Raw genomic sequence first — 21,978 nt, forward strand, 5'->3', positions numbered from 1 at the left:
GTGTGTGTGTGCATTTCCACACACTCGCAGACACTTTGTCTGTCTGTCTCTCAAGTCTGTCTCTCCCTCACAGAAGCATTGATACAAGTGTGCATGGCAGTAAAAAGTCCTCCGTCTCGCAACGGTGTTCTAAAACAGGAACCCTGAAGCTGATGTGCTTCAGGGTGGAAGTGACTAACCCCGGGGCTTATGGCTTCCTTACTCGCACCACACCCTGCTTAGAGGAACTGTTCACGTCAAGTTTGTGGTTTCAAATGAAAAATGATAATTTTGCTCCGTGGAGGTATGGCCTTGCATATTTTTCAAATATTTTCAAATGATGTTGCACGTGAGCTAATTTAAAGATGAGCTGCAACTCAGGTTTGGAAGTTGTAGCTCATGCATTCATAGTCAAGCAACATTCACACACTGACGGAAGGCACACAAAAGAGAAACAGGGAGAGGATATGTGTGTATGAATACAATATTATTTAGGAGAAGGAATCTGAGGGAACAATTTACATTGGAGAGCACAGCTACACGGACAGGAGGAGAAGTGGGGTTAGGAAATGACAGGAAATAGGTCAAGAGGGAGAAAAACAGAGAGGAGAGCGAGGAATGATGGTGTTTTGTCTGATTTAAACTGTGGTGTCAAAAGCTGTGATGGTTCTGTCAATAGCAATACATCTCATGTCCTGTGTTAGTCATAGGTCTAGGTTAAAGATAACTCCCGAGGGATGAAACTCCATTTGTTCCAACGTTCCCTTTCTTCTAATACAACACATCATTAATATATATTTTTTTCACTTGTGTTTAATGACTACATTGTTTAGAAGTGGTGCGCTGCCGTACCGAGCTCAAATGAGTCCCCAACCCTGTGAATCATTCTTACTCTTTCTCACCTCTAATCGAGTATTTCTATCTCCTCTCCGGCACCATGTCATCATCTACCCTTAAACAATCCCTTTGCTCTGCTCCTCGGTTTCTCCTCCAGGCGGGTTCTTCCTCAACCGTTCTCCCTCCTCTGATCGACAGGAGGATATTGATTGGGTAGAGATGTGTCTGCCTGATAATGAGACTCTGAAAGAGGAAAAAAAAGGGGACAGAGAATTTAGTGGGATGGAGATAGATTGGGAGAAAAAGCAGATTAGAGGAGGGGAATGGCTGAGAGTGTGTTTTCCTCTGACATGGTTTGCTAACTTTGGCACAGCAGGCTGGCTATTTCCCCACCGGCTTTGAAACTGAAATTCAAGGGGTATCAGAGAAGGCATCTGATCTATATCGCGCATAACACACATTCCCACACGCAAAGTAGACCTTCATAAAGCGAGTCGGCTTGTGCACACACACACATACACAGTACACATACAAATGGTAATAAATCCGGGATTGACTGGCGCCTGTTTCTTTCTTTTGTGTTATGTTCATATATATATATATATGTTTTCCTTTTCCAAGTCCAGATAACATGCTCTCCTATCCCTATTCAGCCACGATAAGACTCCATGTGTTACACAGATAATACACACTCACCATTCCCTTTCTCACTGTCCAATTTTTGGTTTTGGTTCTAATATGAGTTTTCCTTTACTGCTTTACATAAACAGCTGTGCCACAATTTGTTTGCCTGTATTTCAGTCTCTTCCTCTCTGTCTGTCGCCCATCTAAGATAAGGTGCATGCGTTAATTTTATTTGCCAGGAATGAAAACGTTTTCTTTTCAAGTGACTGACAGTTTGAGTGACAGCCGTTTCAACACAGGCGGAGAAATGTGATGCGTACACAATTGTTTCCGCAGTGGCTCCAGCATCTTTTTGTCGCGGCAGCGGTGATTGCAAAGCAGTGGTTTAATATAAACTGTGTTTTTATCTCTTTGTCTGTACCTGCCTCTCCGTGGAGATCATTGTCCCCGTTTTTTTAACCTGGAACGCTCGCAACTCAAAACACTCTTAGATTTTACCTGCCACTCTTTGCCTGACGGTTTCCCACATCTTACTTTCTACTTTCTTTCTTTTTTTTCCTGTTTCTGTGACCCGTCCATCCAGCCAGAGGAGCTGACCAATGTCCTGGAGATCTGCAACATTGTCTTCACCAGCATGTTCACCCTGGAGATGATCCTAAAGCTGACTGCTTTTGGCTTCTTTGAGTACCTGAGGAACCCGTATAACATCTTTGATGGCATCATTGTCATCATCAGGTCTGCAAACAAAACTATTTGCCAAATGTTGAGTTAGCTTGTCAGCAGGTGAAGTGTGCGTCCATTTAATGATTGAGAGATAATATTTACAAACACCAGAGAGCCCTACATTTACAGCTTTAAATCATGCCACTGGAGCTTTTGTACAAAACATGTAATCTAATCTATTTGAGTTTCAAGACACATGTCTGATGTTCCTTGTTTTGGTGTATTCTCCATTAAACTACGCAACTTAATAAATGTGTAATAAAAGTGGGAATAAAATGTGTAAAATGCAGAAGTATTCCTTCTCAAACCAGCGTCGATTATACTGTAACTCAGTATTTATTTCAGTATTAAGGACCAACTCACCCCCTTATCTCTTCTAATTTGTCCTTTCCCATTATTATTAATTTGTATTTATTATTTAGTAATCCTTCTCTCCCTACACTCCATGATTATAACATTGCAAATGTTTTACTCCACCCATTTCTACATCTTTCTTTACATTTTGTCTTTCTCTGTCTGTTTAACACACACTTCCACCCATCCATCAACACATGCAGCGTGTGTGAGATCATCGGTCAGGCAGACGGCGGTCTGTCAGTGCTGAGGACCTTCAGGCTGCTGAGGGTCATTAAGCTGGTGAGGTTCATGCCTGCGCTCAGGCGGCAGCTGGTTGTGCTGATGAAGACGATGGACAACGTGGCCACTTTCTGTATGCTGCTTATGCTCTTCATCTTCATCTTCAGGTAACAGGGGCACAGGGGCATGCATTTATGTGGAATATGGCTCTGAAAATACATCAGTAAGACACAGAGAGGGTGGGAAAGTGAAGTTGGAGGCCGTGTGTGCTGTATGTGTACTGGGCAGTACTGTGCCTGACAGTTAACGATCTCAGGCAGCTTGGTTTGTTGACCCTCCGGACATTTGAATTAAAAAGAAACGCAGTGATAGAATAGCAGCAGATTAAATAAAGCATAGGAGCTGATCTTGGTGGAGGCAGGCATAGCCAAAGGCCACAGTTTGTGCAAAATAATAGGATTAAACTTGCAATTATTGGAGGTCCAAGTTGTATCTCAGCTGTGTCGAGGCATTTCTCTTTGACCTGCCTCCTTCTCCAGGATTACTTCTGCCAGGAAAGTTATAAGCACCGTGAGTTGTTTGTCCGTCAGCAATATATTGGACTACACTAAATTAGACAGATGGGCCTCGGGCCGAATAACAATGATAGCAGAACAACATAACGTTTAAACTGTCAGCTCAAATTCTAACGAAGTATTGATAGAATAGTTTGATTTAAATTTAATATGAATATCTTTAGTTTTGACAGTAAAGATTGTTAGCAGAGCACCATCCGCTTAAAGAGTCATCCAATCATTCCACCATGTAAACAATATTTCAAAATGATTCCCGAAATGATTCCCAATTCAGCCTTGTACATTGCCAAGTGAATATTGTGATGAAGATGCTGAAAACTGCAATTAACAATATACATAATCATTAACCTGAAGCCACATCTTTTTGTCCTCCCACAGCAGACTCACCACACACACACGCACACACACACAGACAAAACTTATTCAATTTTCCTCCAATTCCACCTCCTTGGGCAATCGCCAAAAATTAAGATAGTATGAACATAATTGTATTTTAATAATTGATTGTAATTGTTGCAAGTACACTCATTGTTATTTGATAGATATGAGCTCCACAGCAGCGTAATGCTTGTATCTAAACGTGCATGTGTGTTTGTGTGTATGCGTACCTGATACCAGCTCCCTTACCCCTGCAGCACAGCTGTCAGACAGATGGCCTCAGAGGTGTAAACAAGCTCATGCTGCTGAGCAAGTAGCATTGTGCCTGTCCGTCTCGCCACTGCAGCTTTTAGTGAGCACTTAATGTAAAGTACTACTCAGCTAAGACATAAACTTTTAAAACCTCTCATGAACCCCGAGAGAACGCTGTGATGAATGAGTTGTCTGGGTTTCACGGTCCCTCTGTGACAGCAAACAGATGGGTGCAGGTAGAAGGAAAAGAGCGGAAGTGTGTGTGTGTGTATGTGTGTGTGTGTGTGTGTGTGTGTGTGTGTGTGTGTGTGTGTGTGTGTGTGAGGGGATGTGTGTGTGTGTGTGTGTAAGGGGACGTGTTTGTTCATTTGTGCTCTATAGGTTTTGATCATCTCTAAAAGTATACTTTTTCTGTTACTTTGTCTATTTTTATATCCGATTCTATAGTTCCTCACATTGTCTGCAGGTGTCATTTAAGTATGTGGTGGAGCCCATGAACCTTTTTGTATGAATGCATGTTTGGCTGAATTACTAGACACATCTCCTCTTGTATTGCAGTATCCTGGGAATGCATATCTTTGGTTGTAAGTTCAGTCTGAAGACAGAGGCAGGAGACACGGTGCCTGACAGGAAGAACTTTGACTCCCTGCTCTGGGCCATCGTCACCGTCTTTCAGGTTAAACACACAAACACTTGTCTTTTTCTTTTCTTTTCTTTTTTTTTTACATCTATAGACATTTGTGTGTGTCTGTAGTATATTATTAGTATTTCTATTTCCTTTAGATTCTGACTCAGGAGGACTGGAACATGGTGCTGTACAATGGGATGGCATCCACCTCGCCCTTTGCTGCTCTCTACTTTGTAGCTCTTATGACATTTGGAAACTATGTGCTCTTCAATTTACTGGTCGCCATCTTGGTTGAGGGTTTCCAAGCTGAGGTAAGGGCATTGGATGGCATGCACTTTGCAAAAGACACAACCAAATCTAATATTGGAAAAGCTATGTAATCATGTCATGTAGTTTTAGTTTTTTAGTTTAGCTATCAGCTGAGAATGTGACACAATCAGTCATATGTTAAAGAAACTAGTGCAGTGGCCCTGCAGAACATGCCTGTTTATAACGGGCTTGGCCTGTGGGCTCGCTGTTTGCAGCTTTCTGGAGAACCGCTCATCAAACAACTTCCCACTTGACCCACACGACCCTTCCATTGCTTCTCAGCAATACACCTGCCTGGACAAAGGTTGCGTCACACCCAGAAACACAAGGAAAAAACACAGCCAAGTGCGGCTACTTGGTCATTTATCATTGGTTAGAAACACACCAGTGAAATGCACTCACCGGATGTATTAAGTTCCAATTAGGCAATATAGTCGCTTGTTTTTACTTAATTACAGCATGTATATAAAGTAGAGCACAGGTTTATTTATATATATTTGCAACAACATTATAAGTTAATATGGCAAAAACGTACACAATTTTTTTTTTATTATTTGAGAGCTGCGGCTCTGTTCCTGTCGGCTGTCAACTGGTGTTTGTTGACTCCAGGGAAGTGAAGCAGAGTTCAGTCAGTACATCCAGCATCCAGCAGCAAAAATTAACGGCCTGCTGTACATGACATGCTCGGCTCGGTCTGCAGAGCCCTGAAACTTTGTTTCCAAATTCCAAATGACAGCCGCTAAGTGTAAAAGAGATCAGATGAACAGTTCTCCAGATATGCCAAGGACACACAGACAGAGATTCCTTGTTTTATGGTTGTATAAATCAAGGATGAGAAAAACAAGTCAACTGTATATATACAGTCGATAAAATGGGTCACTTTCTGCTATGTCTAATGTCTCCTCTTCCTTGTTGTGTGCCCCCTATCCCTCTCATTTCCTCCCTCTTTCCCCTGTAGGGCGATGCAAACCGCTCATACTCGGACGATGACAGGTCTTCCTGTAATTTTGAGGAGAATGATAAACAGAAAGACTCTCAACATATCTCAGGTAATAAAATGCCTTTAGCAGCTATATTGTTTAGTAAAGATTGATTTTCATCTCACCTCTGAAATCTTATTTCAACAGAATTAAAAACACGCAGAACTGTTCCCAGATTTACAATTGACCATATTTGCCTACTTTAGTCTAAAGGGGTGCTATGATACAAGTGTTTCAAGGCCTCCAGCCATTCAGCACTATCAGCTTTTTCATTGTGCCTGGGGCATTAAAACCTTTGCCTGTTGTTATGTTTTCGCAGCAAACATTTCTAACGTACTTTTCCCTGGCAGAAATATAAGCTGTACCAGCTTTCAATAATGCATGCCAGATGTCACGTCTCCATCCACCCCCCTCCCCTCTGCACCCTGTAGGCACAACACAAGTGAACTCCCCAGGAATCAACAGAAGCATCGTGCAGGATAGAATTCAGCAGCACATTAGGGAGGCCTCTGAAGATGTCTGATCACAGACCTCCTGAGCTCAAATGTGCCTTTTTAAATGTCAGCTTACCTGAAAAGAAAAGCATTTAGAAAGTTGATTGTTCCTGGAGAACTATTCCACTAAAATATATGCTAGAGAGCGGACAAACCACTGGCAGATATTCCTCTCTTTCATCATTACCAACACCTCTCTGACTCCTCTAAAGTGATTTAGTGTACATTAAACCTTCCTCTGGCTCTCGGAGCTGGCCATAACATTGTTTTAGGACTTTTATGTTGTAACGTGATGGAGTGTGCCATGTTATGCAACAGAAGGAGGGAAGGGTTTGTTTAATGCTGTTTTCCCCCATATCATTTCTCCTCCTCCCTTCTTTCATCACCACTTGTCCCTTTTTTTGTCTCCTTCTCTCCACTCTGTCTTTGTTACAGACCCAAAGATCTCTACACTAACCCCGAATGGGCACCTGGACTTGTCCGCACTTCACCATGGTCTGTTTCCAGGAGAGAGGTTGACATTTGCCCTCGGCTCCAGGAAGAACAGTGTTATTTCTCTTGGTCGGGCCAACTTGGAGCAGAGGGCAATGGTAAGTGGAAAAGACTTTTGGGAGAGTGAAAAAAAAACTGTAATTTTATAGCTAATGTCTTTGACAATGATAACATGTTGCTGCACCCATGTTATTTGTTATAGTGAGATGTGTGGGGTCATTGGATTGGTTTTGTTCATTTTTGTTTGTAATCTGGACTGCCAGAGCCGATCTAGAGTGTGGCTCAGAATTACAGTTCAGGGTATGGAACAAACTTCTCCCTCTCTTTCTCAGTATCCAAGTCGAAGTTATCACAACTGGAGTCACCCACTGCCTACCCAGCCTCAGGCCTTGTGGGCCCGTCGTTCCAGCTGGAACAGCCTGGGAGGATGCCGCCCCTGGTCCTCTTCGTCTCCCTCCACTAGTCCAGCCTTCACTCCCACCTCTGCAAGGCCCTTCTATGGCTACGGCCTGGGGGGTCTTGGCGGAGTTGTCGGAGGAAGCCTTCGTATTCGGGGTCCCCGTGCCTCTTCATCACCGCGCCGCCACCACCTCCATCATGTTAACCAGGATGAGGAGGAGTCTCTCCTCTCTCCTCCCGCTGTTGCTCCAAACTCTCTTCACCTTCCTCATCCTATGCTGCCGAGCCACTTTGTGCCCAGGAGGGACCGTAGAGCTCTCTCACTCGAGCTGCCCCACCTGCTGCAGGTCCCAGGTCCGCCGCATCCTCCACCCCTGCCACACCTCCTGCTGCCCCCCATGACGCTCCATGCTCACCACAGGAAGAAGAGCTTCTCCGGGGGTATGGTTATCGGTGGAGGTGGAGGTGGTGGTGGTGTTGGCGGTGGGCTAGACACTCTGGGTGTCTTAGGAGGGGTACACCAAGACTGTAATGGGAAGACTCCTCTGTCTCAGCTTATCCAGCTCCCTCCTAGACACCACACTGAGCAGGCTGGAGGGGCAAACCCCGCGAGCCAGCTGATGGTCGACGTCTTCCCCCAGGTTAACACACGCAGCAAGGACCGGGAGGACCTGGACGATGACATTGAATATGTAAGTTACTGTTTAGTGCGTGTAGGAGGGAGGGAATTAAACAGTAACCGCATGAGGAAAAAGCCCGGTGAGTAAGTGGAGTAATCATACGACTTCCCTATGATACACCAATTACACAGACGGTCTGTAACAGCGTCTAAATAGAACAAAGAACCGCAATGTAAGCTTGTGATTCCCAATAACCGAACCATTAGCTTTTGTTGTTAAAGTACAAGATGTTACACGTGCAGTAATCTCCCGCTCTCTTGTGTAGGATGTTCAAGTAGTTTGTATAAAGCCTGCACTCCCTATCACCTGGGTCTTGTGGGAGTCCCATTGTTTTCATTGTAAACAAGTCTGTGTATGAGAGAAACAAGGTTAATTAGAAAGGACTATTTAGACAGCGGGGGAGAGAGAGCTATACAGATTGTAATGTTGGAGGATGCTCCGAGCTGTTGCGATAGAAGTGTTTCACTTTCGTGAATAATTTAAATATTGGAGTCTGAACAGGCGGTTTGTTGTCCGATTATTTTGTGCATGGCGTATGGGCTCTCTGTGTGTCCGTGTGTGTGTCTGTGTGTGTGTGTGTGTGTGTGTGTGTGTGTGTGTGTGTGTGTGTGTGTGTGTGTGTGTGTGTGTGCTTGGGCGCATGCCATGATGTGTGTGGATATGTGTGTTGCAGAGCTTGTGCTTCCGCATCGAGAAGATGTTAGAAGCGTACAAACCAGACTGGTGTGAGAGCAGAGAGGACTGGTCTGTCTTCCTATTCTCCCCACAGAACAAGTGAGTCACTTTTACGCCTCAACCCCCTTTTTTTTCTTTTTCATTTTAATCAAATCTGTTGTCTACAGTGCATTCAGTGATTGTCTGCGTCAAAATTTGTGTTGCCGCTAAATGTGGGCTGTTTCGTAGCCTTTCATGCAAACATTATGGGCTGGCCACAGGACGTGTTTCATCAAAACAATATCAAGGATGGGAGGGCAGATTCCGTTATTCACCTCATCAATAGGAAAGACAGGTTGCCAAGCTTCCACAGAGAAGGACTATATTAGAGTATTGATCACCTTCTTGTTGATATTTCCTTGCCTCATGGTGGCCTCAGGGGGTGAATTTAAGACAATTCATTACATTCTACAAAACTTGTAGTGATGCTGTGTTGAAATCTGCAGTTTGAATAGAAATGTTTTAATAAAAGGCATTTAAATGTCCCTGTGCTTGTTCCAAAATACATTCCCTCTCCCATTGGATTCATTCTATTTATTTTCATCCGTTCCAATAAACACTGCGGCAAAGATATTAAATTGCGTTTTGGCTGTGCACAGTTTCACATGTCAAACTTTGAAATGCATATTCACTATTTGTATGTCCCATCTATGTCTGTCTCTCTCTCTTGTCTCTATATTCTGTCCTCCCAACTGAGCATTGTATTCAGGAGTCTGGTGCTTCTGAGAGGGTTGTTAATGTAAATTGTGTTGAATTAGGAGCGATGTAAACAGGGGATGAATGAGGCTATTTATTCACCAAGATGTAATCGAACTCCCATGCACTATCAGCAGACTTGGCAACCATTCTGATTGGATGGAAAAAGTCTTTAAATGTGTTTGCACAGTGTGGCCGACCTCTATTTATTCACTTTTTGCTTCCTACCTTCCTTTATTCATCTTCAACGCATTCTTGCTCTGCTCTCCTCTCTTGTCCTTTCCTCTGCTCCCCTGCTACTCCAGATTCAGACAGATATGCCAGTCCATCATAGCCCACAAGCTGTTTGACTATGTGGTGTTGGCCTTCATCTTCTCCAACTGCATTACAGTCGCTCTGGAGAGGCCCAAGATACTCCAGGGCAGCTTGGTAAGTTCCTCTGAAATATGGATCTGTGCCGAGAAGCTCCTGTCTGTAGCCTTTTTGTGATAGCTTCATGTATTCTCAAAAAAAAAATCAAATTGCATTGCATCTTAAAAGTGCAGCATGTACAATTTTTTCTCCCCCTTATTGTCCCATTTCTTCTTTCTGTCTAACTATCTCTCCTTCCCCATGTTTTCTCCAGGAAAGAGTCTTTCTCACCATCTCCAACTACATCTTCACGGCCATCTTTGTGACCGAGATGACACTCAAGGTAACATTTTACAACCTGTCTCTGTTACTACCAATGAGTCCTGTGTGTAGTTTGTGTGCAGGCGCTACACAGTGGCATCCTTTGTGTTTGTCTCTCTCTCTCTGGCTGAATTGACTTCGCTTCAGTGCTCCTACAGCCTGACCCCTCCCATACCCTTCTTTCTTGGCGATTCCCCTGTTCCTTTGGAGAATAGAGCAATTAAGCAAAGTCATTAATTAGCAGCTAGTCTTTTTCGGATGCAGTCCATCTGCAGCACTCCCCCACACTCTCTCCTTCTTCCAGTCCTCACCGATGTCGACTGCTTCTTTTTTAAGTTTGTGTTTCCGCTTCCTTAAAGTCCCTCTGTTCTCCTAACTCCTAATCTTTCCCCACCCTTCCTTTTATTTTATTTTCTCTCCCTCCCTCCCTTTGCCACTGTCTCTGTATACTCTGCGAACGACTTTGGCACAAGTGGACCATCATTTATGCACTCCCACAATCAATTATTAACCAATCACAGCCCGTCAAGGAGCCACAGGCTGGTCAGCCTCCTGGCCGAGCCGCACGAGCCTCCCCTCTGTGTCTCTGGCTGCTTAAGCCTTGCGTATCTTCATAATGTGTGTTGCTTGTTTGTATAGCATTAATCTCTCAGTAGGACTCCACAAGATGCAGCCACATGAAAAGCACAGCAGGGTTGAGGAATTGGTCAGCATGTTGCAGAACTTTTCAGAAGTGTTTTCTTTTTTATGAGCCAGCTTCAGGCACAATGTAGCTCTAACTATAAAAACATTATACACGTTTGAGTGATTGTAGTTAAATGGCAAAGCAATACTATTTCCCGTACTATTTTTAGATATATATCATTAGAATGTACAAAAATACGTACTTCTTAAGTTGTGTACATTACATTTTGTCATTCAGATCTACAGTAAGGTGTTTGCCAGGCACTGATCTTTCAACCGCTTTGATATGTTGGCACATTAACCCCCACCGTCCCTCTGAAGCTTTACCAGACACTTGGCAAACAGCTTCAAATGTCAGTTGCAGAATTTTGTTGCTCCCACTGCTGCCTCGAAAACCATTAAATCCAGCTGTGTGCATTTGTATTACAATGCATGTACATCCCTCCCTCACTCTTGAAGTCACAGAGGACCACGATAATGTCAAATCATTTCACAACAATGTTTTTGCGAGCAAAATCAAAGGCATTGTGACATACACAGAATATCGCGGCACCAATGGCCATTACAACAAAACGCACTGTTACATGTGCGCTCTTTACAGTGGCGGCCTGGTGTGTTAGTGTGTCACCTGCAACTGTGTGTGTGTGTATATATCTCATTATTAAACATAGGTGCTATTTTGCTGTATGTGTTCTGTTTAGCTTTTTCAAATGTTCTCAATGTGTGCGTGTGAATGCGCACGTGCATATATTATGTATGAAGTCCACATCTGCTCTCTGGACACTCTCTTGGCAGTCAGCTAGAGTGTGTAAAATATCTTGTTAGTGTCAACAGCCTGTTGTCCTACAGTTGCTGATGACTTTTCATGTCTGTATCTCCTCGCTCATCCACTTGTTCTTTTAGTTTCACCTTGGTTTTTTTTGTTTTGCAACACACTTGACAGTTAATTGTACAGAGCTGGTCAGAAACAGACTGCATGTCCTAATAGGCTGCCTCACCAACATGTCTCTCTCCAGGTTGTTTCCATGGGTCTGTATGTGGGTGAACAGGCTTACCTGCGGAGCAGCTGGAACATTCTGGATGGCTTCCTGGTTTTTGTGTCTTTGATTGACATTGTCGTGTCCATGGCGGGTGGGGCCAAGATCCTGGGTGTACTTAGAGTACTGCGGCTGCTCAGAACATTGCGTCCCCTCAGGTATGGAAAAAGTAATATATTAGGAAGGACATTCCATATGCGGATGTTCATGTTATGTTGAAAGTGTCAAATATGTATTACATTTAATAAGTAACTTTGTATTTATTTTTCTTATTTTGCTCTCACCCCTCTGCTCTCTTCAGGGTGATTAGCAGAGCTCCCGGTCTGAAGCTGGTGGTGGAGACCCTCATCACTTCCCTCAAACCCATTGGCAACATTGTCCTCATCTGTTGTGCGTTCTTCATCATCTTTGGCATTCTTGGGGTGCAGGTAGGAAAAAGAGAACAGCTATTTTGACGAGACATGCTGCATGCATACATAATGTAATACAGTATATTGTGTGCTATGGTTTCCAGCCCATTACTCTTTTTTTTTTGTTTCCATGTAATTCTCTCCCTCCCTTCCCCTCTTAATAGCGTTGAAGCACACATGCATGTCTGTCCAAAGTAAATCTCATTGTCTTCATCACTGCAAAACATGTTCAGTTGGCGGGACCTTTGACCAGCTCATTATTTCAAGAGCACTTTCATCTCATCAGAGAAGCCTGCGAAGGCTTATTTCTCTCTTTTTATATACGTAGTCAAAAGCTTGGTCTCTTCTACTGACAGCTGTTTAAAGGAAAGTTCTTCTACTGCTTCGGCCTTGACATCAAAAACATCACCAACAAGTCTGACTGTCTGCAAGCCAACTACAAGTGGGTCCACCATAAGTACAACTTTGACAACTTGGGGCAGGTCAGTGTCTGAATGTGTGTTATCTGCCTGGTGTGCATCATGTTTGTTCTGGGAATGTGTAACAGGACATCATTTTGTAATTTGTTTTCCTTTCTGTTTTCTGCCTGCTGTTGTACAGGCTCTGATGTCGCTGTTTGTACTGGCCTCCAAGGACGGCTGGGTAAACATCATGTATCACGGCCTGGACGCTGTGGCTGTGGACCAACAGGTACCCCCATATAAGCTTTAGGCACAATCTCTAATCTGGCTAAATCTTTTTTCTCCTTCCCTCTTATCTCTGTTTTGTTTCCTACCTCCTTCTTGTTTTATATGAAATCACATCATGAACAAACACACCACTTCAACCTCAGCCCGTGACCAACAACAACCCGTGGATGCTGCTGTATTTCATCTCCTTCCTCCTCATCGTCAGCTTCTTTGTCCTCAACATGTTTGTTGGCGTGGTGGTGGAGAACTTCCACAAGTGCCGCCAGCACCAGGAAGTGGAAGAGGCCAAAAGGCGCGAGGAGAAGCGTCAGCGGCGCATGGAAAAGAAGAGGAGAAGTAAGAAAGAGGGATGACAGGAGAGGAATTGCGAAGAAGGCATAGAAGGCGTATGGAAGAGGCCAAAAGCTGAAAGAGTAAAAGAAAAAACAGAGGCACATGAACACTTGGAGGAGAAGGCAGGAATAAAGTGAAACAAGGATATAAAGGAGGTGCACAGTGAGAAAGACGATGCAGGAATAGATTTATAGAGAAACAGCAATCAGGTAAAGAAAATATTACAAACATTAAAAAACAACCAGATATAATGATACGAACAATAACCATACACTGCCTGAAACAAAGGCTTGATTAGCTCACTCTGTTGTGACTATGACACATCACAATAAACACTTTCTATCAGCATGTAGAGCTGTGATCAAGACCGATCAAAATGTGTGATGTCTAAAGAAAAAGAGATGGAAATGGAGACAGACAAATAATAATAAACACACAAACAGAAAGTATCATAACTGCTAATGGCCTCTGCAATGTCCTGTTGAAAGGTATTCCAGATTGATCAAAGCGCTTACATTTTGAGCTTCTAAGCGCTCAGTTTGGAGCAGGTCTTCTTCTCTGCTACACAGAAGGTAATATGTTGTACTTTTCAAAAAGGAACAGGAGCATTTTGTGAGATTTGGCCTGAATATAAGTTATGATTATACTTGCCTGAAGGTTTGAATGATCACTGTAGATCATCAAGTATTTTATATCTCTGAAGGTCAATGTAATACTTTATTTAACACATCAGAGACAAATAGACGAATTGAATGTTTTTAAAAGCTTCATTGATATATTTTTCTACCCACAGAAGCCCTGAAGCTGCCCTACTTTGCCAGCTACGGCAATATACGCCTGATGATCCACACACTCTGCACAAATCACTACCTGGACCTCATCATCACCTTCATCATCTGCATCAACGTCATCACCATGTCCTTAGAGCACTACAATCAACCTCATGTAAGCAAAGCTGCAAAGGCTGTGGATGCAAGTTGGGTAGCACATGAAGGGAAGCATCTTGCATTCTTGCATTTCTGTTAATAATTAGTGTTTTGTGCAACCTAGCTCTGACTTTCCCTAAAGCGCCTGTTCCACAAAATGTGGACCAAACCCGACAGGCTGAGGCGCTCAGTAGGAAGAACTTGAGTTGGGTTTTTATGCAGAATATTAATGTCTGTCAAATATTTGTCGCTGTTTTCCTAAACCAGACTACAGCTCTTAAAGCGTTCCCTTCCCCAAATAGCAGCATCTTAAAAAAAACACAGTGATGCCACAAACTGGTCAGCCACCATGAAACTGTGTTGCTAGTAGCTGCAGTCCATACAAAGGAGCTGTGATTGCACTACAGTACATGTATCTGTCCATTCAGGGAACTGCAAATGCCTGATAGCGCTTGTTGTCTTTTTTTTATTCATTTTTTTATGAGGGAGAGCAAAAGTGATTATGCTTGAGATGAGATGCCCATTTGACCTTTTAAAATGGAGCACACTTTCTTAAGCTGACAAGCATCAGATGAATATCACAGGTCTTGGCTGTATTTGGCTGCAGTTTGTCTTGACATTTGGCAGCTTCCCACTTGTTAGAGGCTGCAGCTCTGTGTATGAAAGGAGAAAGCAGCCAAACTGGATCAACTGTACTGGATGTTTAGGACAATTAAAACTCCCTTGCCTTTGGAATATTTGAATACTCTGGAAATACATTTCAGCTTAAAAATGTATATTTGTTTGGGGATGTAAGTGTGTAAGAGTGTTTGTGCTGAAGATGCCCCATTTTTGCCTCTGGCATGTTTGGTTTCATTCTACAAACAATGGGAACAATTCAAATTCTACAGTTTCCTGCTGCTGCTGATATACACACACACACGCATGCACACACACACAAACACACGCACACACACATACACATTGTTTTACTCTCTCTTTCCAGTCTCTGGATCTCGCCCTGAAGTACTGCAACTATTTCTTCACCTCTACGTTTGTGCTGGAATCGGTACTCAAACTCACCGCTTTCGGCTTTCGCCGCTTCTTCAAGGAGAGGTACGGTGTGTGTTTATACCGTGTGTGTGTGGCAGCATAACTGTGTGTGAGAGTGTTTCCCTTTCTGTCTGTGTGTAAATGTGTCTTTGTGCCTATGCTTACACACATATAACTGTCACTGCAAAACGTTGTCAATCTGCAGTCTTATGATGATTATGAATGATGATTGACAACAACACAAGTGCCCTCTGGATTAGATGCAAAATCCGCTTTACAACCAAAATAGTTGGAGATTCAATGTCACAAAAAATTACAATACCTCCCAATTCTTTTGTCCATTCAGCTCATTCACTAATTAGACATTTGGTGTGAAAACTAAACATTAAAGCAACTGTCAGGGCTCTAGGCACATGCTGTAATCTTGTGAATTGTTGTATGATATAAATAGCGGCACAATAAACAGTTATTTAGTTCAAAGTGTAGTGGCTGTACAAATTAGCCTTTTGCTTTGATCATTAGAAATGAAATAGGGAATAACAGCTTTGACAGTATAGAGGATTATGAAATATTTTGAAATATTTGATCTGGCTCTGAGGCTTTCTGATATTAAGTTGATTTAACCAAATGCCGGTACAAATATATAACATGTTAAGACATTTATTACACATCAATAGTTTTGTAAAAGACTACTGAAATGTTTTCTTTGTCACAAAAGAAAGAGTGTACAGTTTTCTTAATTGTATTGGGTTTCCTTGGTCACCATAAAATCATTATTTCATTCCCTTTTTCCATAATATAATCAACTATAAACAAAATCATTTTTAATTAAATATAGCTTTTAAATTGGATATTGTCATATTTTTGTCATTGCAATAATCGTTTGGTTGAACTACAGATCTACAGCATCGTTGTTCTTAACAAAACCAAATTGATCTAATTGTTCTCTGCATGTAAAACTACTACCAACGTACTGCGCTCACCTTTGTTTGACCTCCATGGGAAACACACCTCAGCACCGCTCTGTCTCACATTCATTCATTCAGAGCCCAGACTCATTTGTCACTCACCCAAATGTGCACGGTGATGAGACTGATGTCTTGTTTTATTTAGGGATATGTGGTGACTAATTAAAGGCAGAGGCAGATGGGAGCTTGTATTACACTGACGGTAGTTTAATGTTGTTGGTCTATTTTCGTTTGGTAAGAGAAAGAGGAAAGAGAGAGCGTGAGCAATGGAGAAGAAACTGATGATATATGAGGGGATGCTGCAGTGATCAAAGGGAGAAAAAAAGAGGATGACAAATGAATGATGAAATGGGAAAAAGATGAGCGGATATAGAAATAATTTATCATACGGTTATCAGCTGGCACTTAGTCCTTTTTATGTAGCGACAGCAACATCCGTGAGCAGCAGTCATTGTGCAGAGTGGCAGTTATAAACTGGGGTGTCTCTAGGGCCTGCTTTACAACCGGGTCAATGGAGTAACACACATATACAAGTAGTGCATGTCGTGTTAGTTTGCAGTACTGTAAATGTAAATGTGTGCCTGGCCAAAGGGTTCTGAGGCTCCACACTCAGTTCTGAGGCTCCCTGAGGTTTAGAACCTTGTATATCTATATTTATATATATATATATATATATATATATATATATATATATATATATATATATATATATATTGGAATTGTAGTATCTGCATTGAATTCAGTCTTTTTAGCTACACATACAATTCTATATACAATTTGTATCAAAATAAAATATATAGAACTGATCAACTTAGTTAAATTGGTTTAAAAACATTTTTAACAGGTGATCGAGATTGTCTTGGATGACTTTGATGAAGTGTTTAAGGAACATTATTTCTTAAATATGAAGAAAGGCAGTTGCCGTCCTCAGCTTCAAATGGCCGGATGGCTGTAACCATAGAGGACGATACACCTTCTTTTGCCACTGTGAAAAGCTGGGAAAGTCCTGAATAAAGATGTGGAAAGAGTAGAACAGAGAGAGACATGATGAGAATGAGTCATGGACGGCAGTTGATACATTATTGTCAGTGGCATTTGTTTGGCAAGCGTTCTGACAAATGAGTTGGCAGCGCCGAGTGTTTTGGCACTCTGTGTGGCTCGCCTCGCCACCTCGATGATTTAAAAAAAGATATGAATTGACTATCTTTCAAAAAGTCTGAGAAATAAATGAGGACTGCAGAACCAACTGAAACAATTACACAAGGCAATAAAATATCTGGGGAAGCTCTCAAAAGTGATGTAGTAACATCAGTTCAAAATAGTCCTTAAATGTTACAATGATTATGGGACCTTTAAACTCTTTGATTCCCTGCCATATTCATCTGATTTGGCAATATCTGTTCTGAAGCCCTGACTAGCATTAAGTTGGATCTATTAAGGGCTTTTGGGGCTGAGACACTGTAGCACTGGTCAAAATGTGTAGATATTAAGGCACAGCAAGTTTATTTGTATAGCACATTTCAACAACAAGGAAATTCAAAGTGCCTCACATAAAAGCATTGAAAGCATCAAAACATAATGCAAGAGAAAACATGATTTAAAAACAATTACAAACTTTCATTAAAACGTTAAAAACAGTCAAAAAGCAATAAATAGAATACAAGTTGAGTAATGTGTTGAAAGGTAATTGATCATTTATTACATAAGTCGTCATAGTAAGGCCGAGAACTTTTCACACAGCCTGTGTTAATTATTGTCGGAGCCAACAAGTGTACAGTTACATTGTGTTACTGTTACATCTTCTACTTAACATGTGTGTCTACACATTTGCCAGTATGCCAGTACATTTGTGTGTATTCATGTTTCGTGTGCGTTTGTGGTGCAATGCCTTTGTGCAACTTCACATGAGTGTGTGTGTGTATGTGTGTGTGTGCGTGTGTGTGTGTGCCAGGTGGAACCAGCTGGACCTCGCCATTGTGCTTCTGTCAGTGATGGGAATAACCCTGGAGGAGATCGAGATCAGTTCAGCCCTGCCCATCAACCCCACTATCATCAGGATCATGAGAGTACTGAGGATAGCAAGAGGTATATATATACCACACGTGTGTGAAATATGCACACACACACACCAATTCACTTACATGTCCTAATCAGTCACACTTCTTTTAAATCAGTGCAATTGAACATTTATTTGGTCTTGGTGTGTGTGTGTGTGTGTGTGTGTGTGTGTGTGTGTGTGTGTGTGTGTGTGTGTGTGTGTGTGTGTGTTACACAGGTTGTAAATGAAGAATTGACCTTTCCACAGTTAAATGTATCCCATTTAGCCTGTAATTGAAGCTGAGGGATTTCCCCCTAAATGACCACACTTAAAGTCTCTCTCTCTCTCTCTCTCACACACACACACACACACACACACACACACACACAGTGCTGAAGCTGCTGAAGATGGCGACAGGGATGAGAGCCCTGCTGGATACGGTGGTCCAAGCCCTGCCTCAGGTACAGTCTACAAAGACATACGCACACACTCACACACTCACACACACACTTTATTGGTCAGTCCCCCCCCCCCCCTTCTCTTTCTTTGTTGGCCTGTAGGCAACTCAAATAGATGACTCATTCATGACACACACAGGCTTTGTCTTGTTTTCACTTTCAGTCCCATGGAGAGTTCCCCGTATTCCCACTGCGACCACAGTGTGCTAGAAAAAGAAGTTCATTTGGTGGTGAAGTGTCCACAGAGTCAATCAGTTTCTAGGCCATCCCAGAGTCAAAATCATTCAACTAAAAGTTCAAAGCTCAAGAAAATAGCAGAATGCATATCTGCTATCTATTTTTACTGACTGGCCGTAGTGTCTGTTTGCTTTGTAGCATAATCGTATGGGTAAGAAATCTAATAGGAAATAACAGAACGAATGTATCTTGTTTTGTTTGTGTGTGGTTTTCATGGTCTCCAAATAATGTCGCCCAATGTTTATTATTCAATTAACAATTCCTTCTTTTATTTGATTAATAATGAAATAGTGTTTGTCTATCATTTCTTATCTCGTTATTATACCTGCAATACCTAAAGCAATAGTTTGACTTTTTTGGACACAGTTGAGAAGATCACTCTCATGGTAAATGTCCCCACTGCGGGACTAATAAAGGATTACCTTATCTTATCTTGTGTACTGTATGTATGGTAACTATGTAGCTGATTAGATTAGCTTAGTTTAGCATCAATACAAAAAAAGTGGGAAACAGCTAGCCAAATTTGACTTCTAGCACTTCTAAAAGTCACTAGGTTATAGTCATAACAGGTTATATCTCCTTTGTTTAATATGCACAGAATCCATGCATAAAATCTAAGCTAACTGGCTGCTTGCTCCAGCTAAATAGTTTATCTCCAGAAGTGAGATTGGGAATGAAAGCGAATGAGCGTTTTTCCCATAATGTTAAATTACATTAAATAACACACAGGTTAGGTGTACAGACAGTACACGGGAATCCTGTCTAGATTGTGGACCTGCAGGGACAGTATGACCCCTTCACCATCAACAGTACGATGAAGCAAACAAAGGGAAACAGGTGGTGTGAGGAAAGGAGGGCAAGCAGAGGCGAAGAAGAGCATATTCCTTGTCTCTCTTTTCTATTGATGCCCCTCTCATTAACACTGAGCCCTTTGCTCTATCCCAAGGGCACCAGGAAAGGTAATTAAAACACAGGCTAATTAAACATGTCCAGGAGGTCTCTATGGTTGTGTGTGCATATTTAGGTACTGAAAGAGTGAGTGTGAAAGCGTTACACCTGGCAAGAGATAACCTGAGTTGATATTACGTTATATTTAACTGAAAATTAAATGGCAAGCTGCCAAAATTTCTTTATTACATCACATTGGATATTGAAGACAGTATCCACATTTCAACAAAGGCTTCAGGATACAGACAAACACAAGAGCAGGCAAATACACTGATATTGGTTTAAGAAGGGAAGATATATGAATGATGCCATCATGGCACACAGGGACCGATGTCTAGGATATTTTACATGAAGTGAATGCATGAAGTTGATATATTAAATAGGCTGTGACGGGACCCAGCGATGTAATGAGGGATCCATACATTTAGACTAAATGGGTAAGTAAGCCTAATAGCTCATTAGCATGTTAAGAGAAAAAGCATTTTGATGGCTTGGTTTCACAAAGACACAGTAATTTTACCCACAAGCGTCCTTCATTATTCTCTCCTCCCTGTCACGTCCGGGCAGAACACAGGACACAAACGCAGCAGGGTCTTCCAGGTAAAGTTGTCTATATTTGTAAGATGGACTCTCCAAAAAGGAAAAAGGTAAAAGCAGGGCTATAAAAGATTATCAAAAAACAAAGATCACTCCACTCTTGGAGGAAAACAAAAACACTCCTTAAAAACTGGAGGCACTACGAAAGATTATCTAAACCAAAATCACTCCTTACGGAGAGGAAACAAAAGACTATGAAAACTTTAACAAACAACCTAAATCTTAGACACAAAAACTTACAAAATCAAAATGACTCCCTGGGAGGAATCCAATGAAAACGGAAAACGATGGCTTGGTATTTCAAGACTTGGTACAATGGGAGAGCGAACGCACGGCCGCAAGGACAGAAACAAACACACTGGCACAGGACCAGGGAAGACCCCGACTGTAAGTACACATGAGGGAAGTGGAGACAGGTGGATACAATCAGGGAACAGGGAAGACAATCAGACAGGTGACACATGAGGAAAGACAAGGGACCTGAAATGAGAGGAGAGTTACTATTTCAAAATAAAACAGGAAATGACAAGACAAAAATAAAACAAACCCAACAACTTCACCGCGGTGCAACACTCCCCAACTAATGCGGAATGGCTGCAACCCACCATTCACTCACACTAATAGCCGATATCATGTTGGTACTAAAGTCGAGCCAGTTGTTTTATCTCTTCTGTGGGATTGGCTGAGAAACCTCCAGAATAGCCGCAGGCAGACGTGGACCTCACTTGGAATGAGCTTGGGAATGCGTCAGAGCTGTTTACTGCGAAGCCATTTGTATTTAGCTGTAGATATTTAGAACAAAGTGTGTGGTCAATTGAGCACAAACCTTGTGCCAATCTCATACAAATGGTAAAGCTCTTGTTTATTTTAACTTATTATTATTGTCCATCTTCAGCTTGTGTTTATTTTCGTCCAATATAGGGTAAATTATTATTATACATCTGCAGCTCTTATTTATTGTCATCATGTGTAGTGTAACCTATTATTATATACATATGCATATCATGATTATTTAATCCTTTATAGCATAAATTATTATTATATACCGGACATCTGCATTGAAAACCTCTTAAAAATGCATTCATCCTCATCCTGGATCCCATTATGAAGCCATTATGAAGCAGAGATTAAGTACACCATCAGGATAGCACTAACTTGGACATGTACTTGAGGCGAACCCCAGAACAGTCACATTTAGAATTATTACAGCACTCCAAATGAAAGGTTTTGTGGCAATTACCTCCATTACTTTCAGTCCTAAGGGACTCATCGGGCTGTGCTTCATGTAATGGGACATATTTGTCTACATCAAAAGTAAACTTTCAAATTTCGATTTTGGACGACACTAAACACTTCTGTTGTGTTATATGCCAGTAGATATATTTTGTTATTTCTTTACCACCACCTGCAGCTATTTGATTAATTGTAGAATTGACCAGGTGAATCATACAAGGCAATTTATGTGAATCATTTGGATTCAATGGATAGAAGACACATAAGCAAACATTTTAAACCTTGAGTACAAGATATATATATAAGATATAAGATTATACATATATATATATATATATATATATATATATATATATATATATATATATATATATATATAT

At 41.7% G+C, this 21,978-nt stretch overlaps 1 protein-coding gene across 1 annotated transcript in view; it reads left to right on the forward strand.

The window, feature by feature from the left end:
* The window catches only part of cacna1ia (calcium voltage-gated channel subunit alpha1 Ia), a 100,768-nt gene that overhangs the window by 62,878 nt on the left and 15,912 nt on the right, over positions 1–21,978 (forward strand). The window contains exons 10-28 of the mRNA XM_034538730.1: positions 2,024–2,175; positions 2,721–2,906; positions 4,503–4,620; positions 4,728–4,883; positions 5,840–5,930; positions 6,791–6,945; positions 7,180–7,938; positions 8,600–8,700; positions 9,642–9,765; positions 9,962–10,030; positions 11,709–11,887; positions 12,031–12,157; positions 12,496–12,621; positions 12,740–12,829; positions 12,972–13,164; positions 13,955–14,106; positions 15,073–15,182; positions 18,039–18,172; positions 18,516–18,586. Of these exons, the coding sequence (XP_034394621.1) occupies positions 2,024–2,175; positions 2,721–2,906; positions 4,503–4,620; positions 4,728–4,883; positions 5,840–5,930; positions 6,791–6,945; positions 7,180–7,938; positions 8,600–8,700; positions 9,642–9,765; positions 9,962–10,030; positions 11,709–11,887; positions 12,031–12,157; positions 12,496–12,621; positions 12,740–12,829; positions 12,972–13,164; positions 13,955–14,106; positions 15,073–15,182; positions 18,039–18,172; positions 18,516–18,586 (3,093 nt within the window). The remainder of the gene's footprint in view (positions 1–2,023; positions 2,176–2,720; positions 2,907–4,502; positions 4,621–4,727; positions 4,884–5,839; positions 5,931–6,790; positions 6,946–7,179; positions 7,939–8,599; positions 8,701–9,641; positions 9,766–9,961; positions 10,031–11,708; positions 11,888–12,030; positions 12,158–12,495; positions 12,622–12,739; positions 12,830–12,971; positions 13,165–13,954; positions 14,107–15,072; positions 15,183–18,038; positions 18,173–18,515; positions 18,587–21,978) is intronic.

The sequence above is a fragment of the Cyclopterus lumpus genome, chromosome 8 (assembly GCF_009769545.1).
Source record: "Cyclopterus lumpus isolate fCycLum1 chromosome 8, fCycLum1.pri, whole genome shotgun sequence".
Taxonomy (NCBI): Eukaryota; Metazoa; Chordata; class Actinopteri; order Perciformes; family Cyclopteridae; genus Cyclopterus; species Cyclopterus lumpus.